A 22587-nucleotide genomic window follows, 5' to 3' on the forward strand; every position below is an offset into this window, starting at 1 on the left:
TTTTCTTTAAAAATCAATGGAATGAGACAGCAAAACAGGAGAACCCAAAGAAGGCGTAAGAGTTAGTTGATTAATCAGGTAAGTTGATTGTTTATAGAAATAATCTTTTGGCCCTGGTTTGAATATTGTGTTATTGCTCAGTCCAAGTTTATAGTGCATCTATATCTCGGAAATGTAACAATATCAAAACAATAGGCCTTCATTCTCTACCATTAGCAGGCCCCATTCTTTGTGTTGAATGTTTGTTCCATTAGGAACCCAACTGGATATAAAAAAAAAAAAAAAGAAAGAAAGAAACTTCACAGGGGAGAGGAAGGGATGAGGAATTGCAGGCCTTTGCCGCACTAATGTTTTACATAATTAGCCCACTTGCATTTTCCTCTGAGGGACGGCTCAGGCAAGCAAATGAATAGGTAATGATTGGAGTGGCCAGAGGCGCTGTGGTCTGAGTGTGAGTGGCAACCGCCGCGGCCACTGTGACGAGCACGGGGGCCTAATTGGGCCAGGGGAAAAGGGAAAATAGAAGAATGGAGGGGAGAAAGCAAGTGAAGGGGGGTGCTGGGGAGAGCTGCATAAACAGCAGACGATCCGAACAGGAATTCTAATGGATCGTGTGCTCTGCTTGCTGACACCTCATTGCACCAAAGATTGGTATGTTTTGCAAGGGAGGCAAAAAATTATACGTTTACTAATATGGCCTATATGTGGATTTTTTGCCTGTCAGACGCAGGGCTGTCTGTGGCTAGCCGCTCCGTAACGTGATGTACGACGTCCGTGTCTTCCATTTGAATTGCGGTTTTGCAGCACATGCGGATGTGTGCCCGTTAGGGTTCACATCATTTTTTTTTTTTTTAGAAGCAAATCATTTTTGCTCTTTTCTGATTTTTTTATCCTGGCTGAGGATGGGGGTGGGCTTTGTACACAGCTTGCAGGTGTCTTATTGTAATTGTACTGTACCATTTGTCATTAACATTAAAGAAAAATACAAACTAATTGACAGAAAGTGAAAAGAATTTTGGGAAGCTGTGGTAATCTGTGAGTACATTTTCATATCAGATGGGTCCTGGTGTTATATACTTATTATACACTCGCACCAGTGGACAGTGGTCTCCATTGCCCTCCCTGCTCTAGAGGTGAACGTTTGGTTCTGAGCAATCCTCCCTAATCGTCACGAGCAGGAGGAAAACACACTGCCTTTTTAAAGCGTCTGTGTCTTAAGATGTCATTGATTAAATGTTAACTGATATACTCCAGTTGGCAATCTTGTTAGACCTTCCAGTAGCCAAGATAGACAGTTTAGGGTCCCGGCTGATCAATATTACAGATAAAGATTTCATCCATCAATGAGCTCCCAAAACAAAAGGTGTCTGTTACCTGATTAGGCCAACGGGGAGCTCTCGCTCTCTCTCTCTCTCTCTCTCTTTCTCTCTCTCTCTCTTTCTCTCTCTCTCTCTCTCTCTTTCTCTCTCTCTCTCTCTCTCTCTCTCTCTCTCTACTCCAGACTGCCAACACAGCACAAGAGTTTCAGTCGATCGCCTACAAACATGGAGGCCGTGTAATTACCGAGCCAAACAGTCCTGCAGATAACGCGCCTTTGACTTAGCTCCGGATAAAGGTTAATCTCCCTGTCTCTGTCCAGCGAGATGGGTCCTGGGCTTATATATTTATTTAAGGCAGAGAGAGAGAAAGAGAGAGAGAGCGAGCACCTCCTCCACTGAGACATGGACTCCTGTACTGTTAGCTTGGAGCCTCAGAGGAAGAGTTAGAACCTGCTGCATACCAATGCCAGCCGCAAATGACCGAATCGATGGCGAAATGGCCACTGCTGTTTAAGGGTATCAATAAATGTTCCTTTATTTTACCCTCAACGGATAAGTGTCGCAGTTAAAAGACCAGTGGATGTCTTAATTGAAAGTTAATTTTAAATCAATAGGTGGAGTCATTTAAATATTGATCCCCTCTTTGCAGTCAAATTGTTGGTATGTCACCTCTCTTGTTCTTCTGTCTCCTTTTTTTGGTAACAACTTTGTTAAAATGCAATCAATAAGCCACAATTAGTGTGTTGTAAAGGGAAGTAATTGACAGTTGGTGTCAGAATGACCACTGAGCTATTTCATTGTCTTTTCGAAGACATATGTCTTTTAAAGTAGACATTGACAACATTGAGCTTTCGAACCAATGTAGTTTTAACTTGATATGATGGAATTCAATACAACAGTTTTTCATTATAGCCAGATCAGCTCATTTTTTTCAAATGCACATTTGTACTCATATTGTATCTATACAGAGTAAAAGGCCCAAGACCATAAAAAAAACTATCCATAAGAAATAACCATCCCTGCTTTCTTGTTCTTTTTATTAGCCAAAGTAAACAAGGGAAATGCAGCACATGTATACTAAGCTCATAAAACCACAATATAGATCGGACAAAATAAAAGGGGAAGTAAATTTCAGCTTATTCCAGTCCTGTACTGTTGAAATCGCCCATCCCTAATTATTAACATTTCTCAGCAAGCGATAAGCACTATTGAAATAACTGACCATTACTCGTGCCTTTCCTTTTGTCCGACCAAGAGTGGGCCTTCAGGTCTCTGGCAGCTGGACCTTCTGCAGTATTACTGTTCCTGTATGAGTGTCAGACAAATGAGGGGAAGACAAAGAGAAAGAGAAAAGGAGAGAGAGAACAGGCCCCATTGTCCATGGACCCTGCCTATCAGCCTAATCTTATTTATTTAAAGCATATGTCTGCTGGTACTCCTTTGTGAGGCTCTGTTAAGGAGGGAGTGCGGCCCATATGACATTGTTTAGGGAGTAATGAAATAGACATTTTTTGCATGTTTTTATGGGGGTTGAGAGGAGCAACTGCGCCCATTTGTTTCCGTCCGCGGATGCCATCTCCATACGGTTGCCAGCGGACAGCCTCCTGTCCTCTCCCTTCCCTTGTCTGAGTCTCTCCCGGCCATTGTAAACTCCACTTCCAGTTTGTGAATTTGGTTTGATTCTGGGCCCATGCACCCTAATTACTTCAGGCTTGTTTTTGTATTTTTTTTTCTTCTTCTATTTCACTCTTGTGTAAATTCAAAGCAAAGCTGCTGCTAGCCTGAACCCAGAAAGCGTGAACTCACTGAACTTCATGCCTGTTTGTAGCTTCCACAGAGTGGCGGTTATGACCAAAACCACATCTACTGTCATGGCAACTGCCGGAGCAGCCATTGTAACCACTACAATGACCTCTGCTATTTTGACTGAGAAGTATCTGCTTAAGGGATGATTATTACAGCTTTTATTGTGTTTGTCAGTTTGGTTATTCTTAGTCAATGTTTTTCCCCTCCCACCCTTCCTTCAGCACTGTATGTAAGAAATTGGGTTGGAAATGTATTGTCTATAGCATTATTGGTGTCATATAGCGATATTGAGCTTTAACCTTAGCTATACTGATGGATAGCAGAAACTTAATTGCAGTGTAAGCTGTTTGCTGTTTTTCAGATTGTTAGTTAGATTATAAAGCTAATGTGTTAATAATGCATTAACCCAAGAAATGATAATTACTACACGTTTTTATATTGTATACATATTTTCCTAATTTGACCTTTTGACCTTTTGCTTTTCAAATAAAGCGTTTAAATGTCAAGCTTCATTGACATCTCCCTTAATAAAAGCTATTTACAGCCTTTTTTCTTAAGCTCAAAATAGAAACAACTGCACTTGATTGTGATTAACTGCAGAAAGAAAGTAATCGCAATTAATTATTTTAATTCTTTGACCACGCTAATAAAAAAGGTAAATAAGTAGTCACTTTGCTTTCTGGAAATGTGATTTTCTGTACTCTTTAAGGTTACTTTTTGTTTAAGTAAAGCAGAACAGGTTTAAAACAAACTATATCAGGTTTGTCAGACATTCTTTTAGCATTACTCACGAAGCCTGAGCTCATTAGCTTTACTAATGCAAGTGTAAATATCATCTCATACCGTGGTGATAAATTTAGAAATATAGCAATATTGACTCTTTTTAAAACCACCTAGCACTAATAAGAAATACACTCAAGACCCTGAGACTAAGCTTGGTGGATATAAAAAGTGATAAAAGTGGTGAATATCATGTCTTTGTGTTCCTGGCTTGTTCTGATTTGGCCACTGGTTTTTCTTGGTTCCCAGGGCAGCTCCAGCCCACAGATGGGTGACAGATAGGTCTTATTTGTCTGATAGAGTTGAGCAGGGAAATGGAGCTACAGCTGGTTACTTCATTAGGTCCTCACATTGATTGAACCCCCGCTGAAGTGATGCTGCAGCCTCCTCCGATAACTGCTGGTAATAGAACAAAATGAATTCTTATCACAGAGATTGGAAAGGCCATTAACCCTGGCCTCCAGTGCTTTTTAGAAGTCACAGACAGGAAGCCAAGCAGTGAGCAGGAGAGGGAAAAAAAAGAGAAACGGCGAAGGAGGGGGGAGAAAAAAGTGCGCTCTGTCGGAGCCGAGGTCACGTTGGCGGCCGTGTGTGAAATTTCCAGGCCTTTTTGGCTCCTGTGCAGATGAAACGGCTACCCGGGCAGATGTTTATAATCATGTCTTGAATAAATATTGGACAGAGAATAATAAAAGACGAAGAACGGAGGGGGGAGGATAAGGGTGGGGGGAGAGCGAAACGAGCAGGAATCTGTTTAAATTATTTTCAAATAGCGCAGTAAGCCCGGCCATGCCGCCCGCTCATGCCCTGTTTGATTTGCTCGGGATGCCTCGGGTGATCCAAACGGCAACCCGGCGCACCGCGGCTGTTGTGTAAGATCCAGGTGCGCCAAGGTTTTTTTTTTGTGGCGAAAGCCCTTTGAAGATGTGCTCTTTTAAAGCTTTTGTGTTTGTTATTAGGAATCATTAATATCGTCTCACGCTTGTGGGCGCAAAAACAAAAGTCGGCGAAAAAAGTGCGAGAGGAATTTTTTTCTGTCGGTGCAGCAAAAGGCATGGCTTTAATCTTCATCATGTTTATTCATATGACGGCTAGAAATAATAGGTGTGAGTGCATCATCCATTTTGACGAGAGGACTTAGAGGCTGGTGGCAGAGAGGGAGAGAGAGAGAGACTTCCTCGCGTGAAAATAATTGACAACAAAAAAGAGGATCGAGGCAAGTGCTGATACAAGCGTTTTACTCCAAAAAAGTTTGTTTTCCACTCTTTTGATAGGTGCCATGAAAAAAATATATATTGACAGCAGCAAAATGGCAAGTCTAGATTTTCTCTCTCTTGGGATTATTTTCACTCTGCCATAAGACGCTGTCATAACAGCCATTATTCCGAAGCTCGGGGAGCTCTAGCAGCGCACCATGTTCAGAGAACGTCCTCGTAACCTTCAGTAGTTCAATCTTGAAGTACGATCGCGGCCAAATGGTTTCAATATGTGCTCCAGAGCACATGACGTCATGCCAGTTCTCAGCGTGTGAGGAAGATTGTTGCTTTGTACTCCCGCTGATTCACCCTAAACCTGACCCAGTGGGGTGGTAACTCTACCGTATGTTTGTGTAGGCCAGGATGACAGCAAACTATGAGCACTTAAACTCTACAGTAAGGCACTATCATTATACTTTCACTTACATTGAAGTGTGCTATGCTGGTGCACTAGTGCTGTAGTGCACACACTCTTACAAATAAAGCTACCTATTTTAGAATAACCTATACTTGATATAGGACCTTAAGTTCTATGTCCCACACTTTTTGAGCAAGTTTTTTTACACTGAGGGCTGGTTTTGCAGCTTAGAAGAGTGAACAATACAAATTGAAACTTTTTTTTATTTGAAAAGTGGAAATTTTTATTTTCCTTGAAATGTTTAACCCTTTAAACATTTCACACTGTCAAAAAAGTTTTTATAGGAAAGTAATAACTATTGGTAATAGTTATTTTATGAGATCACACCAAAGAACCTTTTTTTTGGCTCTTGTATTTTTCATTTTTAAGTGTGTAGTGCTCCAGATGATCCCCGAATCTGCACCAAAGTGCTGCTGGAGAGCGGCCTCTATCCGCGGTTTAAGGTTGCTATGAGTAATGTTTTTACAAGTGCACTGTTTGTCCTTAAATTCATATTGCACAAAGCATGTCAAACAATCTCACACTAAAAAAAGGCTTTATTCTTGGAATTAGGATTTGAAAATATTAGAGAGGTCCTTGGAACATTTTCACCAATAATCCCTTTTTCTTAGAGCCATGTAATATAGGTTAATGCCCAGTTACTTGGACATCTCCTTAGCAGTGCTAGCTGCTGCTGCTGATAATGTACGAGTGTGTGTTAGTGTGTGTGTGTGTGTGTGTGTGTGTGTGTGTGTGTGTGTGTGTGTGCGTGTGTGCGTGTGTGTACTCTGCTCCCGGGCTTAGCAGCAGCAGCAGCAGCAGCAGCAACACCCATTCTCCACGTTGATGTTTAGTATTTTAGACATGGTACATTAACAGCATCTGGTTAAGATCTAAATGCTTGTTAAATACGCCGAAATTTGGAAAAAGAGGGAGAGAGAGAGGGGAGAAAAAAGGACTGGGATAAGGCGGGGGTGGTGGAGGATCAACAAGTCAGTAAAGGTTATTATCCTGAAAGTATTACATCTGGCCCCTAACAAAGTGGTGCGGGGTGTAAGGTTTCAAAGATTCGTTTAAAACAGAGGGGCCAAATGAAAACCACGAGGGGAAAGAATGTGACATCACAGAGGCCACAGGCAGCACCGAAACAGCGTTTCTTGCACCTCAACCAGAAGAGACAATCAAAAAATTAGAATCATAACCGAGCATCAACAACAACAGGAGCAATAGGTTCTCAGAAAAATGGACTGACCACCCCATTGTCCAGACCTTAAGTCATTGAGTTTAAATTTGTATGGCATTATTTGGATGGTATGAATCAGAAAATGTATTTTTTATTAAATGTTTTTTTTCTGATGCTGAAAAATGAATATTGAATGTATTCAATGAATGTACTACATCGAGTTTTGATTAGAAATTAAATAAATTAAACATTTGTCTTTAACATTTGCAAATAACTGTGTTCATCATACTCCTATGCGCTTGGGGAAATGTACCCACTCTATATGTAATAAATAATAATATTAATAATAATAATAATAGTTATTGTTGCTTTTATTGCTTTTGTTGTGGCTACAATATAAGAACCCCCCCCCCCTTTAAAAAAAAAGCCCAAATTTCTAATGAGTGTGTAGTGTGTTTGTAGTGTGTGGAGGCGGAGGACATACCTTAATGAGGCCGATCATTTCTGGAGCCGCTGTGCTTCCACTGCTGTGTGCAGTGGGTGTCTCCTTTACCAGGCGGATAATGACCAGACTCAGGCGTTATGGCACCCATGGGGGAGAGAGGGAGCAGCCTGGCCTCCCTGGCCGTCATTAAGCACTCACCACAGGACAGGCCCAGCACTTTAATGACATGAAAGTTACCAGACTTGCATTTATGAATTTCTACATACATGCTACATGTCCCCCCTTCTTTTTTCTCTCTGTGGATGAATGTGATCGTGGTAACAATGCACCTCCTCAAAAACAAAGGACAGCTCAATGTGGCAGGCTGACCATTTTCTTTGTGCTAATGCGTAGAATCATTTGACTGCTGCAGATGCTGACTATCCTATGTTGGAGCAGGGGCTGGTGGGTAATGTGTTCATGGTGCTGGTGGAAGGGGGTGGTAAAAATTTGTCCATGGCTGCGCCGTTAGCCATTAAGTTTGATGGGTAAAGACTCGGCTGCAGTCTCAACCCCCAACACCTCTCCACCCCACCCCAACAACACATATACACACTGCTGACACACAGCCTCTGTAGCACATGCAGATTACTCAAACTGTTGCCAGGGTCAGGCACAGGGCAGACACGGCCATGATGTATAGGAAAGCATGTCTGGGAATTTCTCTTGCTCTCGAAGCACATACCAGAGAAGCTGTAGCACACCCCACCAAAAGAAGAGAGAGAGAGAGTGAAAGGAGAAGGGGAAAAAGCTGTCTGATGAGACCCAGATGATAGCGGCTTGTCTTTTTTTCCCTCTCTCCCGCCTTTACTACCTTCATAATTTGCCCTTTTCTTTTGCTTGACACGCCATGTTTTATTAATGCATTCCACGATAGCCTTAAAAATTTGATGCCCCTCGAGGTAGAGACACTCGCTAGCACTTTGACACTTCATTTCCCAGCCAGGGGGAATGGGTCAGTAAATCCAGCTCTGCACATACTCTCAGTCCAGCTATGAGAAGAAAAGAGAGAGGAAAATGAGAGAGAGAGGCTGGAAAGGGAAGGGTGGAGCAAAGGGGAGGTGCTAAAGGCCTGCCTCATGCCCTTGAGTGTGCCACATTGTGCTTTTATGTTTGTGTTTGTTTTGTTTTGTTTGTGTGTGTGTGTGTGTGTGAGAGAGAGACTGTGTCTCTTCTTTATTAACTGGCCTGAAATCTGGTCATGATCAGAGGCTAGATGGCTCCAGCTGGCCTCCCTCCACCCCCTCCCCATCTTCCACCAGTGAGTCTCATCTGCCTAGTGAAGCTCAGAGCAATGCTCTTTTTCTCCCTCAGATTCTCTGATTAGCCCACTGGCTTAAGCCCCAAGGAGTGCAAATCTCTGACCTCAGCAATGTTATTTTGTTATAGCCCATCATGAAAATTATAATTTAATTCAGTTATGATTATTTAAGAAAGAAGTCAGTGCAGCATGATATCTTGAATATGATTATGATTTTTTTAAAGCAAACATTCAGTGCATCATAAAATCTTGAAATTGATTTAGTTATGATTTTTTAATGAAACAATTCAGGGCATCATGAAATCTCATATCTAGTAAATGATTCACGATATCTCATATTTGATTCACTTACGATTGTCAAGAAGCAGTTCAGTGCATCATAAAATCACAAATCTGTGTATAATAAAATCTTGAATTTGATGAATTTGTCGTTTTTAGGAACTATCCAGTGCAAAAATCTCAGTTCTTTGTACAAGATTTTTTTTTATTTTTAATAAACTGAAAACACAAATGTGACTTTTTTGCTGCTATAATTTTTTTTTACATTTGCAGATACACCCAGAAAGTTTCATTATAATTGATTATCAAAGATTCTAACATCCTAAAATCAATACAGTGTGATTGCCACCTTCACCCCAGCAGCCCCCTCACCTCCCCCAGCACATGCTGAGGGGAGGGGTGAGTAGGAACCACACTCATAAGTGAAGCAGACTGCTATGGCCTTGCTTGTTTTGCTTGTTTATCTGTTTTTCCAGAGTGAAAAGTAAAGTAGCAGAAGTACATGGTTTTAAACAAGCATTTCTAATTTTGCAGTTTGCTGCACAGCTGTATGAACAACAGCATGTGTAGCATGTGCTTCTTAAGAGGCGCCCAACTACACTCAGCACACAACGCATACATAAATGCGCACACATACTGTGTACGCATACACACACACACGCACACACACACGCTGAGACACTGCCTTTGTTGCGGGATGAATTAGAATACACCGACACTGCATGAGCACCAAAATAGCAATTTTTGCAGCCAGCTGCCATCAGTGACAGGAGATATTTCATCCTGTTGTCAGAATATTATTAATAAAACATCAGGACTAGAGTGCAGCACAATTTCTCCTTTCAATCACGCCCAGCATCTGCCATGAAAATTTCATGCTGTATATAATTTCCACTTAATGTGTTGCACTTAAAATGTCGGCACCAGTGCTGTGCAGGGAATTTGAAAGGGTTAATTATATCATGTATCCACCAAAGCTGGGGCTGCTCTGCTTACCAAACAATGACTTGAGTGATTGTATGCAAATGCACTTGTGACCTTTTTGCCACCTCGTGGTCAATTTATATGGTTATTAAGGTCTTATAAAATAGATGAGCGCAGCACTTTGAGCACCACCATCCACCCCACACCCCACAACCACCCCAACCTCTTGCGTTTCCTTAATTTATTAAATTTTTTGCAGGGTCTTCCAAAAAATTTCAGTTGTTCCTGCCTGTTTCTCTCCGGCTCTCTTCTTTTTTCCTCCCCCCTCCAACCCTGACATGCGACGCGATGGAAGCGGCATGGGGTGGAGAGGGAGAAGAGAGCCTGGTTATCTGGCATTACTCAGCCTGCTAAAAATTCATTAAAATGTGACATCAGCGCTGTGAGAGACAAATGATCTCTGGATGAAAGGGAACAGTGGGCCTTTCAGGGATTAGAGGCGCGCAGCCTCGACCTAGCAGCTAACAGCATAAACAGATTAATCCACTGGCAGCATAGCGAAGATCCACAGAATTATTAAACACAGGGGTGGGGAGGGAGTGGGGTGGAGGGAGGTAGGGGGCCAAGCACCAGAAAGATTTCTAGTGTAATCTGCCTAGTGTTAACAATCTGGAGAGGTGTGTGATCTGGCCCCTGGACGAGAACTCATCTTACACAGTGGCCCCCCCACTATTTCAAACCACATTCACATTTGTAGCATAGAGCAAGTTTTATCTAGATCAGTGGTCTGCTTGCAGCCTGTGACATATGCTTGACATACCTGAGGAATCTGGTTAAAATTAGTGGATTGTTCTTACTATAATAAATCTTGTAATTATAAAATGAAACGTTCTTTTCATATCTGTGTTCATTGATATTTAGCTGATCTGGTGGCCAAGCTAGTCTACTCTGCAAATACATTTAGAAAGGCCATGGTTTCCCAGTCAGGCAAAACCAAGGAAGTTTCATTGAACTATTTGGACTCTTTAGCATTACCTGCTAAGACGTCTTAATGAGAATACACGTTTGGAGACAACTTAAACTTTTTTTTGTTGGATTGCAGCAAAAACTGCCACTAACAAGTGTGCACCCCAACTAAAATCCCACCCTTAAATTCTTCTAATCTGTGCTCTTGTACAAATGCTATTGTTAGCTAACAAAACTGTTTATCTTTGTTTTTCCTTCTACATGCATGGGTTTTTTGTGTGTGTGTGTTGAGGGGCTTTTCAGCCAAGCAAGTTTATGTTACATGGTCTTGTTGTCCATTGGACATTGTTGATGAGTGCACCATTGCCCCCGACTCTGAGCTCTGCCTTTACAAGCCATTGGATTGGTCTAGAATTCAGTTTATCACAATCTAATAACTCTATGTTCCCACCCACTTTCATCCCAGAGTTCCCCATGGTTGTCCCCAGAGGTTCTTGTTGCAAGATCTGCCAAGATATCATGTTTATTTATAGTAGCCATAACAAATAAATGATAGCACTAAGTGCCAAAGTTAGCCGCACTAGTAGGCTGTATTCAATTTATCTATATTCAATTGATTTCTGAAAACAAAAGGAACGTAGTCTTGGCCTATGACTACAAACATTCAAAATGTGGTGGTCGATAAAATAATAGATTGCAGTGTCAGTTAATGATTGAAATCCCTCTTGCATGCAAAATGAGGACGAGGTTGAGGTTATGCACATTGTAAAAATATGTGCACCGCTGATCCAGACATCACTCCTTATTTGAATAATCTCAGTGAAGTAAATCATTGAGGCAGTGGTCATCTTGGCTTCTTGGGTTCACCATGGCTTGGCTGGAGAGGCTTGAATTCTTTCCTGAGAGAGTTTAGGCTCATAGCAACCTGCAGTGGGTAACTGCTTGGCCTTCCTGTGCTCAATTGTAGAGGAACCAGGTGAGGACACCGAGGGACCCCGACGAGCTTCCTCAGCCGAGGACAAAGACTCAAGCGAGAGGGAAGGTCAAGAGGGCAAGAGGACAGAGAAGGACTCCAGTAAGACCTTTAGTTTTGGTCTTTTTCTCTGGCACCCTCCTTCCTCACTAACTAACTAACCTTTCCCCAGTTAACACACACTAACAACCACACGTACACCCACACAATCACACACCATGTCTGGGCTCCCGTCTTCTTCTTTCCTGCCCTGCCCGACCCTGGCTCCATTTCATCTCGACCGTGGGGCTTTTCCTGCTAATAATGGCCGCATGTGTGGATTGCATGTGAATGCTATCAGTAGCCTCCCATTGACCCATTTTAATCATAACCATCTGACAGCAGAGATGTGGATAAGTTGAAGAATATTACAGAATGACCAGTGAGATTATTTTTTAATCAAATCAGTTTGCGTGCTTGTAATTTTTAAGCGCCTTTCATTAATCTTCGCTGTACTTGTGATTCCTCTGATGACATATTAATTTTGCGTAAGCGTGGGATTAGATCACACTCATGTATATATTTTTTTCTAATATTGCGCTGCACCCTTGTAACCTTTAAATTAGTTTTTTTTTTTTCTTTCATTTTTTTCCTTTTTTCCCCCCTTGTATTATTCCTGCTAGTACTCCACCCATCAGAGTGCATTGTCCTCACTGGCGTTTAACTGTGAATCTACATGTATGTGTAACTGGTAGCATATTAACAAGGGCAGCAATCCTTACAAAACAGCGTTGTGTTGAGATCAGGGAACAGCCCCTGGAGCTAGCATCTGGCACAGCTACCTCAGGCTTTGTTATATTTGCTTTGCCAAATAAGAATTCATACATGCTTTTTATGTATGAGATGGAAATCTGCGGTCAAAATGAATATTACATTGGATGTCTTTTCATGCACGCCATACCTAGCTACATAATGTTGGGTTCAATGGTGCAGAAGAAATGCTGAAACAGGACGAAGCCTATTAGTTTAGCTAGTCATCTATCTTTTACCCGTATATCCTTGACAGGCCTGTCTAAGGCAGCTAGAATTTGCACTTCGTATTATATGCGGCATCATTTAACATGGTGCTAGGCATGCACGCTTCCATCAGGTCCAACCTGCCCTTCTTGAAGCAAATTTTTCCTAAACAGTGCTTTTAAAGCAGCAACACTTAAATTGGGATTAGATCCCAAATGGCTGCTGTTTTGATTTATTAAAAGGTTAATCCACTGCTTGGAGATGGAACCGTCAGGATGGAATGGGATTTTTAGGGCTTGTACTGTTGAACCCATATGCTAAATGTGTTTTTCTCATCTAAAATAAAATACTCTAATATGGTCAACAATAGCAGGAGCTAGGCTCCGGCACACTCAAGATTATACATGATATTCACAGTATTCAGCTGTTAAAATATTCACATGCAAGATCTTTCAAAACAGACCATTTTTCCTCAGTTTAATTTACTTTGTCATTTTAATCTAGTGTCACCATGGATTAATTATAATCCAAACTGCATTTTCCATGCAAATGTCTTAATCTGGATCAACTCCAGATTACTTTGTGCTTTGTTGAGATGTAACATGTCAGTGCAATGGCTTTGGGCTACAGAAATAAGACAGTAAACACTAGGAGAGATGAAAATTAGCTGTCATTACTGCTAAGAACATTTCCTGCATACCTGCTTTAAATTAGCCAAGAAATTAGTCATTGTTCATAATGCCTGCTTTTTTCTGTATTAATTTTTATGCAATATGCTGATTAATGAAAAGCGTGCAAGACAGACCAAATGCTGCATATTTTAAATTAGCATTTGCATTTGAAACATTGTTTGCATGTTTCCTAGACTTGAAATGAGCATTAGTCAGTTGCTTGTGTTTCTGGATATTACATTAAAGTACATTAGCATGTTTAATTGAAGGCCCGTGGCTATTAATTCTCTTGATGGTTTCATTTTAGTGTAGTTGGTGTCACAAAGTATGTGTCAAATTCAACATCTGCCTGTGCCTGTCACATCTGAAAGCGCATGGCGAAAAAGCAAGTGCATTTTTCTGGGTTGGGGGTAAGGCCGTGGGTCCACTGTGGGAGCTGGGGGTTCAAAGTGTGGCATTCAAATGTTATCAAGTGAACCATAGGTCACTCTAATGCGTGACCTTAACCCAGCGTCCCTGTAAATCACTAAAGTTACTCAGAGGGTCCCAGGGCTCCGGCTTTATTTATAGCCCTGTAACCTCAGCCAGACTGCCAGGTCTGAGGTCCAGGAAATTGAATAGTAAATTCATGCTGCCTTTATCAAGTAGGTTCTGTATAATTGACATTTGTTGTAAATGTAGAGACTTACTATGTTCACTATGTTTCCTTTTTGCTTTGTGCTATGAAATACTTTCAGATATACTGATAAATTGAAATGGTATCAACTGTTACTACAAGAGACCCATGAAAGTAAGGCCAGCACAAAGCATTTACACTTTATCAGTATTTACTTTTATTTGTCTTTTAAGAAAACTACTTGTTTGTGGTAATCTTTGTTTCACCAAGCACTGTGGTCTTGTTTTGGTAATTGAACTTTAACAGAGAAAGCAGTAGTAAAATGAATGTTTTTTCTTTTACCTCTGTTATGAAAATGCATATATCATGATTTTTGCACCCCCAGTGATTAGTGTAAATACTGTATGATGCCTTGATGCACTAAATGTGGAAAAGATATGAGCTGATGATGAAATTCATTGATTTTCATGTACATATCTGCCCATGCTGGTAAACATTTGTAAAATATAGTATTTAGCAGTACATTTGAAGAAAACATCTACTTGTGAAGAGTTACATATGTACTAAAAACAAAACAGTAGCCCAGCATCACCTAAACATTCTGATACCTGACCTGATATTCTGATCATCAAATAGTGGTTTGCAATATTGGTCAGATGTAAACATCTATCAGATGCCAGTATTATTTGTTAGGCAAATATCTGCTGATACCGACGTGATTCCAGTATCAACATGCAACCCTAAAAGTAATATGGAAACTGGACAAAAGATTAAACTGAAGAGCATGATTCCAAGAGCAAGCCATCAGTGATTTCATTTGAGAAGGAACTTGCTGCAATTATCAGAGGTATATAAAGAGGCCATGTAGAGGCAGTGTGATTTTACAAATGCCACTGACAGTTGTAAATAAAGATGGGTGGCCAGTCTGCTGCCCTGGCTCTTATAATGCATACAGCTTGAATGTCATAAATCACTTTTTGATTTATCTAATCAACCAAGGTCCTGCTCCTGAAAGGCATTTGTCATTGGGGGATGGGAACAGTGTCACAGTTATTGTATCTATAGCTTCAATGCTTTTGTCTGAAAGACAAAGAAAAAAAAAAGGCAATTTCATTTAATGGACAATGCAGATACTAAACCAGAAGATATCTTGAACTGTGTTAGCAGCCCATAGCATACAAAGCAGCAAGAAAAAAAAGATAAAATGAATGCCATAATTGCCCAGCTGAAATAATGCCTGTGATTTATAATGAATCTCATTTTATCTCACTTTAGGTGTAGCATTGGCTGTGTAGATCAGTGTGATACACATCTAAAACTGCACCAGTCCAGAGATACTAGTCTATTGAAAGGTTTCTCTCTCTGTTCTTTTTGGTCCTTACACAAGTATGTCCATCTGCAGTTCTTTTTAAAGTGCTTATTAAAGCTACATATTGCTTAAGAAAATAAATCATAAAGACAGATCCTCATGTAACGCACAGTCAGATTAGCCACTAGACTATACATTTACATTCACTATGATGGCGATCAATGAAAAGGACTCATTGCGATTGTGAAATGTATTTGCACCCAGTTGTCCAGCAATCGGCTCCTCACCCTGGAAATAATTTAGTTGCAAATTGACTGGAAGATGGTGAAAATTGAAAGTTAAAATTAGAAATACTCATAATAAACAGCGAGAGGAGAAAAAAGGTCAGAAGATGCGGTGCGGCAATGAGATTGGGCCGCCTGGCAAATGAGGTTTTCTGTTTGTCATGAAATGTATGTGACATGCCTCCCCAACGCTGCAGGGATATCAAAGCCGGGAGAAAAAAAGATTACCTAGCAATTTGAGACTGCAGAAAATACTCTGATGCTCTTGGAAATTCGTATTGTGCCCTTGTGGGGTTTTTTCCCTCTTGTGTCACTTTCCTTGACAGGCTAATATGTCAGGCTCCTGATATGTAGGATTACAATAAAATAAGTAGAATACCTCATGATGCAAAGAATTAAATTGCATGAACATGCAACCGATATTTCTATGCGCTCAAAACAAATACAATGCAGACTAGTATAAAATACATTCTTTTTTTCTTTTTTTTTCCCCCCAAATCAATGCAGTTGCTTTATTTACATAATTTTTGGTGCAGCCTTTACTAAGCTTTGATTCACAATAGTAAGATACACATTTAGCCTAGAGTGACCAGATTAGAGAGCAGCAAGCGGCTGGGCTTTCTTTGTGTTCTGCATACTCAGGGAGGGGATAAATTGCATAGACGGAGCAGGCTGGGACAGTGTCTGTATCTGGGGATGAGGGTAATGAAAGATTTATCACCCTGTGCAGCATTCTCTAAATACAACTGGAGGCTGATTTCCAGAATAGAGCTGAAATGGTAATAACATTTTTGCCCTCTCCATTGCGCTTTGTTGGGCATGGATATTTAGGGTAAGTGCTAGGGAAGGTGATTTGGCAATCTCTACATACAGTCTGTATAATGATACCATGACAGTTACTGCAGTGATAATGTATTCAAGATTCTGTGTTTCTTTTGAATATCATAATAACAAGAGTTGCTTTGTGCCATTTTCATGGTGCTTGTACTGTATTGGCATGTTTTAGTGTTAATTCTGTTCAGATGCATTCCTCTTTTATATTTATAGCATATTCTGAGAAGATGTTAACTCAGCCTTTGGAAAGAATTTGAGTAGTAATAGGTGATATGGCAAGAATATAACATCACAATATACACATTTTCACTGTATATGATATGCATCAAAGCCACATTTAAAAAATAATACATACAAACTAGTCCTTTGAATGTGATGATTTTTTTTCAGTGTTTCTCATACTTTGCTGCACTAAATCCAGTTAACTAGGACAATTCATGCTCTTTTTATTTTGAAACATGCATTTCTTGTTCTTTAAGTATGTTGATATGGCAATAGGACTGTGACTAAAGACGTTCTGTCTGTTTACTCTCAGGAGTTAATACACTGGCTAAAGAAACCCTGGGGAATGCTGCAGCGGGGAAGCGTTCACTTCTACAGGAGAAGGAAAATGACACTCCGCCTAAGAGGCCCAAATCGGCTGAGGAGAAGACACTTAGCAATGAGCACGTGAGTTATGCCCCATGGCCGAAAAAAAAAGGTCCAAAGCAGCCATCTTTGTGCTCAAGTGAAGTATAGGGATAAGCCTCTAGCCTTTGCATCCCTTTAAATTATATGTGTTTTTCAAATTAAATTATGAAGTATTAGCATGCCTTGCAGGACCCTGAGTAGTGCACGACTTGAGTCATTTCTGAAATGGATTACATTAAGACAGGTGGTGGGAAGCAGCAATTTGAAACTACTCCATGTAATGAGAGCCAGGCATAAAAGGATACACATCTTTGCCATTTGTAATCTTCTGATTAGAAATCCCAGTCAGTCATGTTTTGTTAATAAAAAGTTTAAGACATAAGTGAATTACATGAAAAGTAGTCATATTACATTTTGTGAGATCTCTTTTGTTTATCCACTTGGTTTCCTAAAGGCACTAGCCTTTATCTTTACTGTGCCAGTGAGCCTTGTGCAAGTAGGTTTTAGTAATAAACACTGTCGTTTCAGGTGCAGCAGTGCCCATACTGTAATTACAGTAGCAAGGACGCAAACCGTCTGCAGCTGCACATCATGTCCCAGCATTCCATGCAGCCGGTCATCTCTTGCCCCCTGTGTCAGGATGTCCTCAGTAATAAGATTCACCTGCAGTTGCATCTCACCCACCTCCACAGTGTAGCTCCAGACTGTGTGGAGAAGCTGCTTATGACAGTACGTACATCACATTTTTTCTCTCCATTCTTACCCTTAAAATCTCCAGCAGTAAGTTGCACAGGGCTGACGAGTGACAGGGAGTGTCTTCTGCAGAGCATTTCCCTTGCATTTACTTTGTTCCCCAGTGAATTACATGTAAACCTGGATGCTGTTCTCTAACAAAATGACCAACAAGAACTGCTTTATAGATGTGTGTACTCACACCTTGAAATAGGTAAAAATAGATTTATTACTGTCTAGAGGTTTGGTAAAGCAGTGTTTATACCATGTCTGTTCCAGGTTGCAGGACCAGATATTACAATGCCCAGTAATTCATTGATACCTGCACCAGTACAAGACAAAGCACCATCTTTGATGGATCCTTCAGCTGTTGTCCCTGAGGGATCTGGGAAACCCATGGGTAGGCACATTATAGAAAATTTAAGTCTTTAAGAAATGAATAAAGGCCATTACAAAAAAATTAAACGTCTTAAGAAATCTTCTGAAACAGTCTGTATTCTCTCTTTCTATGTTGCAACAGGAAACGGCTCTAAGGATTTGAAAAATAGCACAGGCCCAGAAAAAAGTGAGCTTGAGCTTGCCAGTGAGGAACTCAAGCCACCAAAAGAGGCTTCTGAGGCTCCTGACTGGAAAAAAGCCAGTGGGCATGATAGGAAAAGCCCAGACTCACTGCAGGAACACCTGAGTGACCTGCAGAAGCGCCAGCAGCTCTCAGTCTCAGATCGCCACGTCTATAAATATCGCTGTAACCACTGCAGTCTGGCGTTTAAGACGTTGCAGAAGCTTCAGATACATTCCCAGTACCACGCCATTCGGGCAGCCACCATGTGTAGCTTGTGCCAGCGTAGCTTCAGGACATTCCTTGCCCTCAGAAAACACCTGGAGACTGGCCACCCGGAGCTTAGTGAAGCTGAAGTGCAGCAGCTATGTGGAAGTCTGCCCATTAATGGTGATATCACAGAGAGTGAGGCCAGAGCCCTGGAAGAGGCACAGGTCTTTGAACAGGAGATGGATAAAGATGAGGAGCTAGACCAAGAAGGGAAGGCTAGTCCAACTGGAAGTGACAGCAGCTCCCTTCTCGATGACATGGGTTCTGAACCGAAGAGGACACTGCCTTTTAGAAAAGGTCCAAATTTCACCATGGAGAAGTTTTTAGACCCCTCCCGTCCATACAAATGTACAGTGTGTAAGGAGTCGTTCACTCAAAAGAACATTCTTCTAGTTCATTACAACTCTGTCTCACACTTGCATAAGCTAAAGAAAGTTCTCCAAGAAGCCTCAAGCCCAGTTCCCCAGGAGACCAGCAACAATGTTGACAACAAACCATACAAATGCAATATATGTAATGTTGCTTATAGCCAAAGTTCTACCCTCGAGATTCACATGAGGTCTGTCCTTCATCAGACTAAAGCCAGAACTGCCAAGCTGGAGACTAGTAGCAGTGCTGCAAGTGGAGGAAGCGGAGCTGCACCAGCTAACAGCCCTGTACCAGTCAGTCAGGGAAACACGGAATCTGTGAGCTTACCAGTATCGTCTAACAAAGAAAACACTGTAGATACCAAAGAAGTCAACATTAAACAAACTACTGATCATATTGCTGTTCAGCCAACTCATCAATCGACCCCATCACCAGCACAGCTCCAGATGCAACTGCAACATGAGCTCCAGCAACAGGCTGCCTTTTTTCAGCCACAGTTCCTGAATCCAGCATTTTTCCCTCACTTCCCAATGACACCAGAGGCTTTATTGCAGTTCCAGCAGCCACAGTTCCTCTTCCCATTCTATATTCCTGGCACTGAGTTTAATATCAGCCCTGAGCTAGCACTGCATTCGGCTGCCTTTGGGATGCCTGGCATGACAGGGTCATTCCTTGAGGATCTAAAGCAGCAGATGCAGCAGCAGCACCAACTAGGCCAGCAGCAGCTTCAACTTTCTCAGCAGCAAGCTCAACAGCAGGCCTCGCAGTCCCAGATACAGCAGCAGCAGCAGAAAACACAGCAGAGCCACAAGCCTAAGTCAGAGCCCAACCACATTGCTGTCTCTGAGATTCAAATGTCTAGGGAGGCTGAAGAGCACCTGGACAAGCAAGAGAGCAAAGCAAAGCAGGAGACTGTCAATGATACTGACAATATGAAAGACAACAAAGATTCCAAAAAGCCTAAATTCTCAGAACCTTTAATTCCTCCCCCACGTATCATCTCTGGAGCCAGAGGTAATGCTGCCAAAGCCCTTCTAGAAAACTTTGGCTTTGAATTGGTCATTCAGTACAATGAAAACAGACAAAAAAGCCAAAAAAAGAACCGAGAAGAAGAAATAAATGACAAATTGGAGTGCAGTATGTGTGGCAAGTTTTTCTCCAATATGTTAATCCTCAAGAGCCACCAGGAGCATGTCCACGGTCAGTTCTTTCCATATGTGGAGTTAGAAAAGTTTGCGCAGCAATACAGGGAGGCATATGACAAGCTCTATCCCATAAACCCACCCTCTCCAGAGACCCCTCCTCCACCACCACCTCCACCTCCTCCACCCCCAGCTCCAGTGAACACTGTTCCTGCCACCACGACTGTAGGAAAGACACAGACACCAACTCCAGCACCCCTGCAGGCTCCACCGCCACCACCACCACCACCTCCTCCACCACCTCCACCACCCAGCGCACCTCCACAAGTGCAGCTTCCTGTCTCTCTGGACTTGCCAATTTTTCCACCATTGATGATGCAGTCCGTGCAACACCCTGGGCTACCCCCACAGCTCGCTTTGCAGCTTCCCACAATGGACTCTTTATCTTCTGACCTCACACAGTTATGTCAACAGCAGCTGGGACTGGATCCAAACTTCTTGCGGCAATCCCAGTTCAAGCGTCCTCGCACTAGAATCACAGATGATCAGCTGAAAGTCCTCCGTGCTCACTTTGATATTAACAATTCTCCTAACGAGGAGCAGATCCAAGAAATGGCAGAGAAGTCTGGACTTCCACAGAAGGTCATCAAGCACTGGTTCCGCAACACACTATTCAAAGAGAGGCAAAGAAGCAAAGACTCCCCTTACAACTTTAACATTCCACCCATGACTACGTTGGAAGATGTTAGACTTGAATCCCAGATAAATGCACATGAATACTATAGGGCTGATTCTGCCTTGAACAAGAGGTCATCACGGACTCGTTTTACAGACTACCAACTAAGAGTTCTTCAAGACTTCTTTGATACCAATGCTTACCCCAAGGATGATGAGATCGAGCAGCTCTCCACTGTTCTGAGTCTGCCCACACGTGTGATCGTGGTGTGGTTCCAAAATGCTCGCCAGAAGGCACGAAAGAGTTACGAAAACCAAGCAGATGCCAAGGACAATGAAAAGAAAGAGCTAACAAATGAGCGCTACATCAGAACCAGTAACATGCAGTACCAGTGTAAGAAGTGCAGTGTCATTTTCCCTCGGATTTTTGACCTCATCACCCACCAGAAGAAACTGTGCTACAAAGATGAGGATGATGATGGTGCAGATGAAAACCACTCTGAGGAGAGTGAAAACCATGAGCAAAATTTCACAAGGCAGTCAGAGTCCAGCAGACAACCCTTTGCAACCAGCTCTGGCTCCAGCTCCCCCCTAATGCCATCCCCTCGACCTGATGTGGGAAAAACCTCACCCAAACCTGAGCTCTCCACTGAGAAACCGAAGCCGACAGAGACTGTCCCTACACAAGCAGCAAAACCCATGGCTGATCCGAGACCCTCTAAAGCATCCACCCCTCAGCCTCCTCCACAGAAGATCCCTCAGCCACAAATGACAAGACCCCACTCCCAACCTCAGTCTGCAGCGGTCCCATCAAGCCCTCTATCCATTGCACTGTCCTCGCTTACCAATAGCCTGCCTCCTCAGATGTTACAGTACCAATGTGACCAATGCAAGATTGCTTTCCCAACTGTAGAACTGTGGCAGGAACACCAGCATATGCATTTCCTTGCAGCTCAAAATCAGTTCCTGCATTCACAGTTTTTAGAAAGGCCACTGGATATGCCCTACATGATCTTTGACCCCAATAACCCTTTAATGACAGGCCAGTTACTCTCTGGAGCACTTTCCCAGTTGCCCACACAAAGCAGCTCTGGCCTCGCTACTGCTACTGGCTCTAGTTCCATGAAGCGTAAATTAGATGACAAAGAAGATGGTCACCATGAAAAAGATGGTGTCAACAGTGGAGAAGACCAGCATAGAGACAAACGCCTGAGAACCACTATCACACCAGAGCAGCTGGAGATCCTCTATGACAAGTACTTACTTGATTCTAACCCAACACGAAAGATGTTAGAGCATATTGCTCATGAAGTGGGACTGAAGAAAAGAGTAGTTCAAGTTTGGTTTCAAAACACCCGTGCCAGAGAGAGAAAAGGTCAATTTAGAACTGTTGGTCCCTCCCAGACTCATAAGAAGTGCCCTTTCTGCAGGGCCCTCTTCAAGGCTAAATCAGCCCTTGATAGCCACATACGCTCACGGCATTGGCATGAGGCTAAACAGGCAGGTTTTAGTTTGCCTCCAAGCCCAATGATGCTTCAGGATGAGGGAGGTGAAAGCCCTCTTAAGTACAGTTTTGAATATCTGTCATTGCCACCAAAGTCTGAGACAAATGAGTATGAGTTTCCAGCTGCATCCTCCACCCCAGTCAAATCTTCTGAGGCACAGATAAAAAACTTCTTGAGCCCTTCATCCTTAAAAGCAGAAAACAGTGATGAGATTGAAGGGCTTACTATGAATTCTGCAGAGGTCTCTTGTGACACCAACAAAATTGATTTTGATGAGACCTCATCAATTAACACGGCTATAAGCGATGCAACAACTGGAGATGAGACTAATAATGAGGTGGAGAATCTCACAGCCAATGGTGGAGAA

The 22587-nt window shown here is 42.0% G+C and overlaps 1 protein-coding gene across 5 annotated transcripts in view; it reads left to right on the forward strand.

Annotated features, from left to right (window-relative positions):
* The window catches only part of zfhx4 (zinc finger homeobox 4), a 348201-nt gene that overhangs the window by 320024 nt on the left and 5590 nt on the right, over nucleotides 1-22587 (forward strand). For 4 of the 5 annotated variants that reach the window (XM_017716581.2, XM_017716573.2, XM_017716563.2 and 1 more), the window contains 5 exons: nucleotides 11623-11730; nucleotides 16874-17007; nucleotides 17497-17697; nucleotides 17980-18100; nucleotides 18221-22587. The exon at nucleotides 18221-22587 is cut by the window's right edge and continues 850 nt beyond it. In XM_017716581.2, coding sequence (XP_017572070.1) covers nucleotides 11623-11730; nucleotides 16874-17007; nucleotides 17497-17697; nucleotides 17980-18100; nucleotides 18221-22587 — 4931 coding nt within the window. The remainder of the gene's footprint in view (nucleotides 1-11622; nucleotides 11731-16873; nucleotides 17008-17496; nucleotides 17698-17979; nucleotides 18101-18220) is intronic. The other variant, XM_017716589.2, reaches the window with a different exon arrangement.

Source organism: Pygocentrus nattereri, chromosome 24 (assembly GCF_015220715.1).
Source record: "Pygocentrus nattereri isolate fPygNat1 chromosome 24, fPygNat1.pri, whole genome shotgun sequence".
NCBI lineage: Eukaryota > Metazoa > Chordata > Actinopteri > Characiformes > Serrasalmidae > Pygocentrus > Pygocentrus nattereri.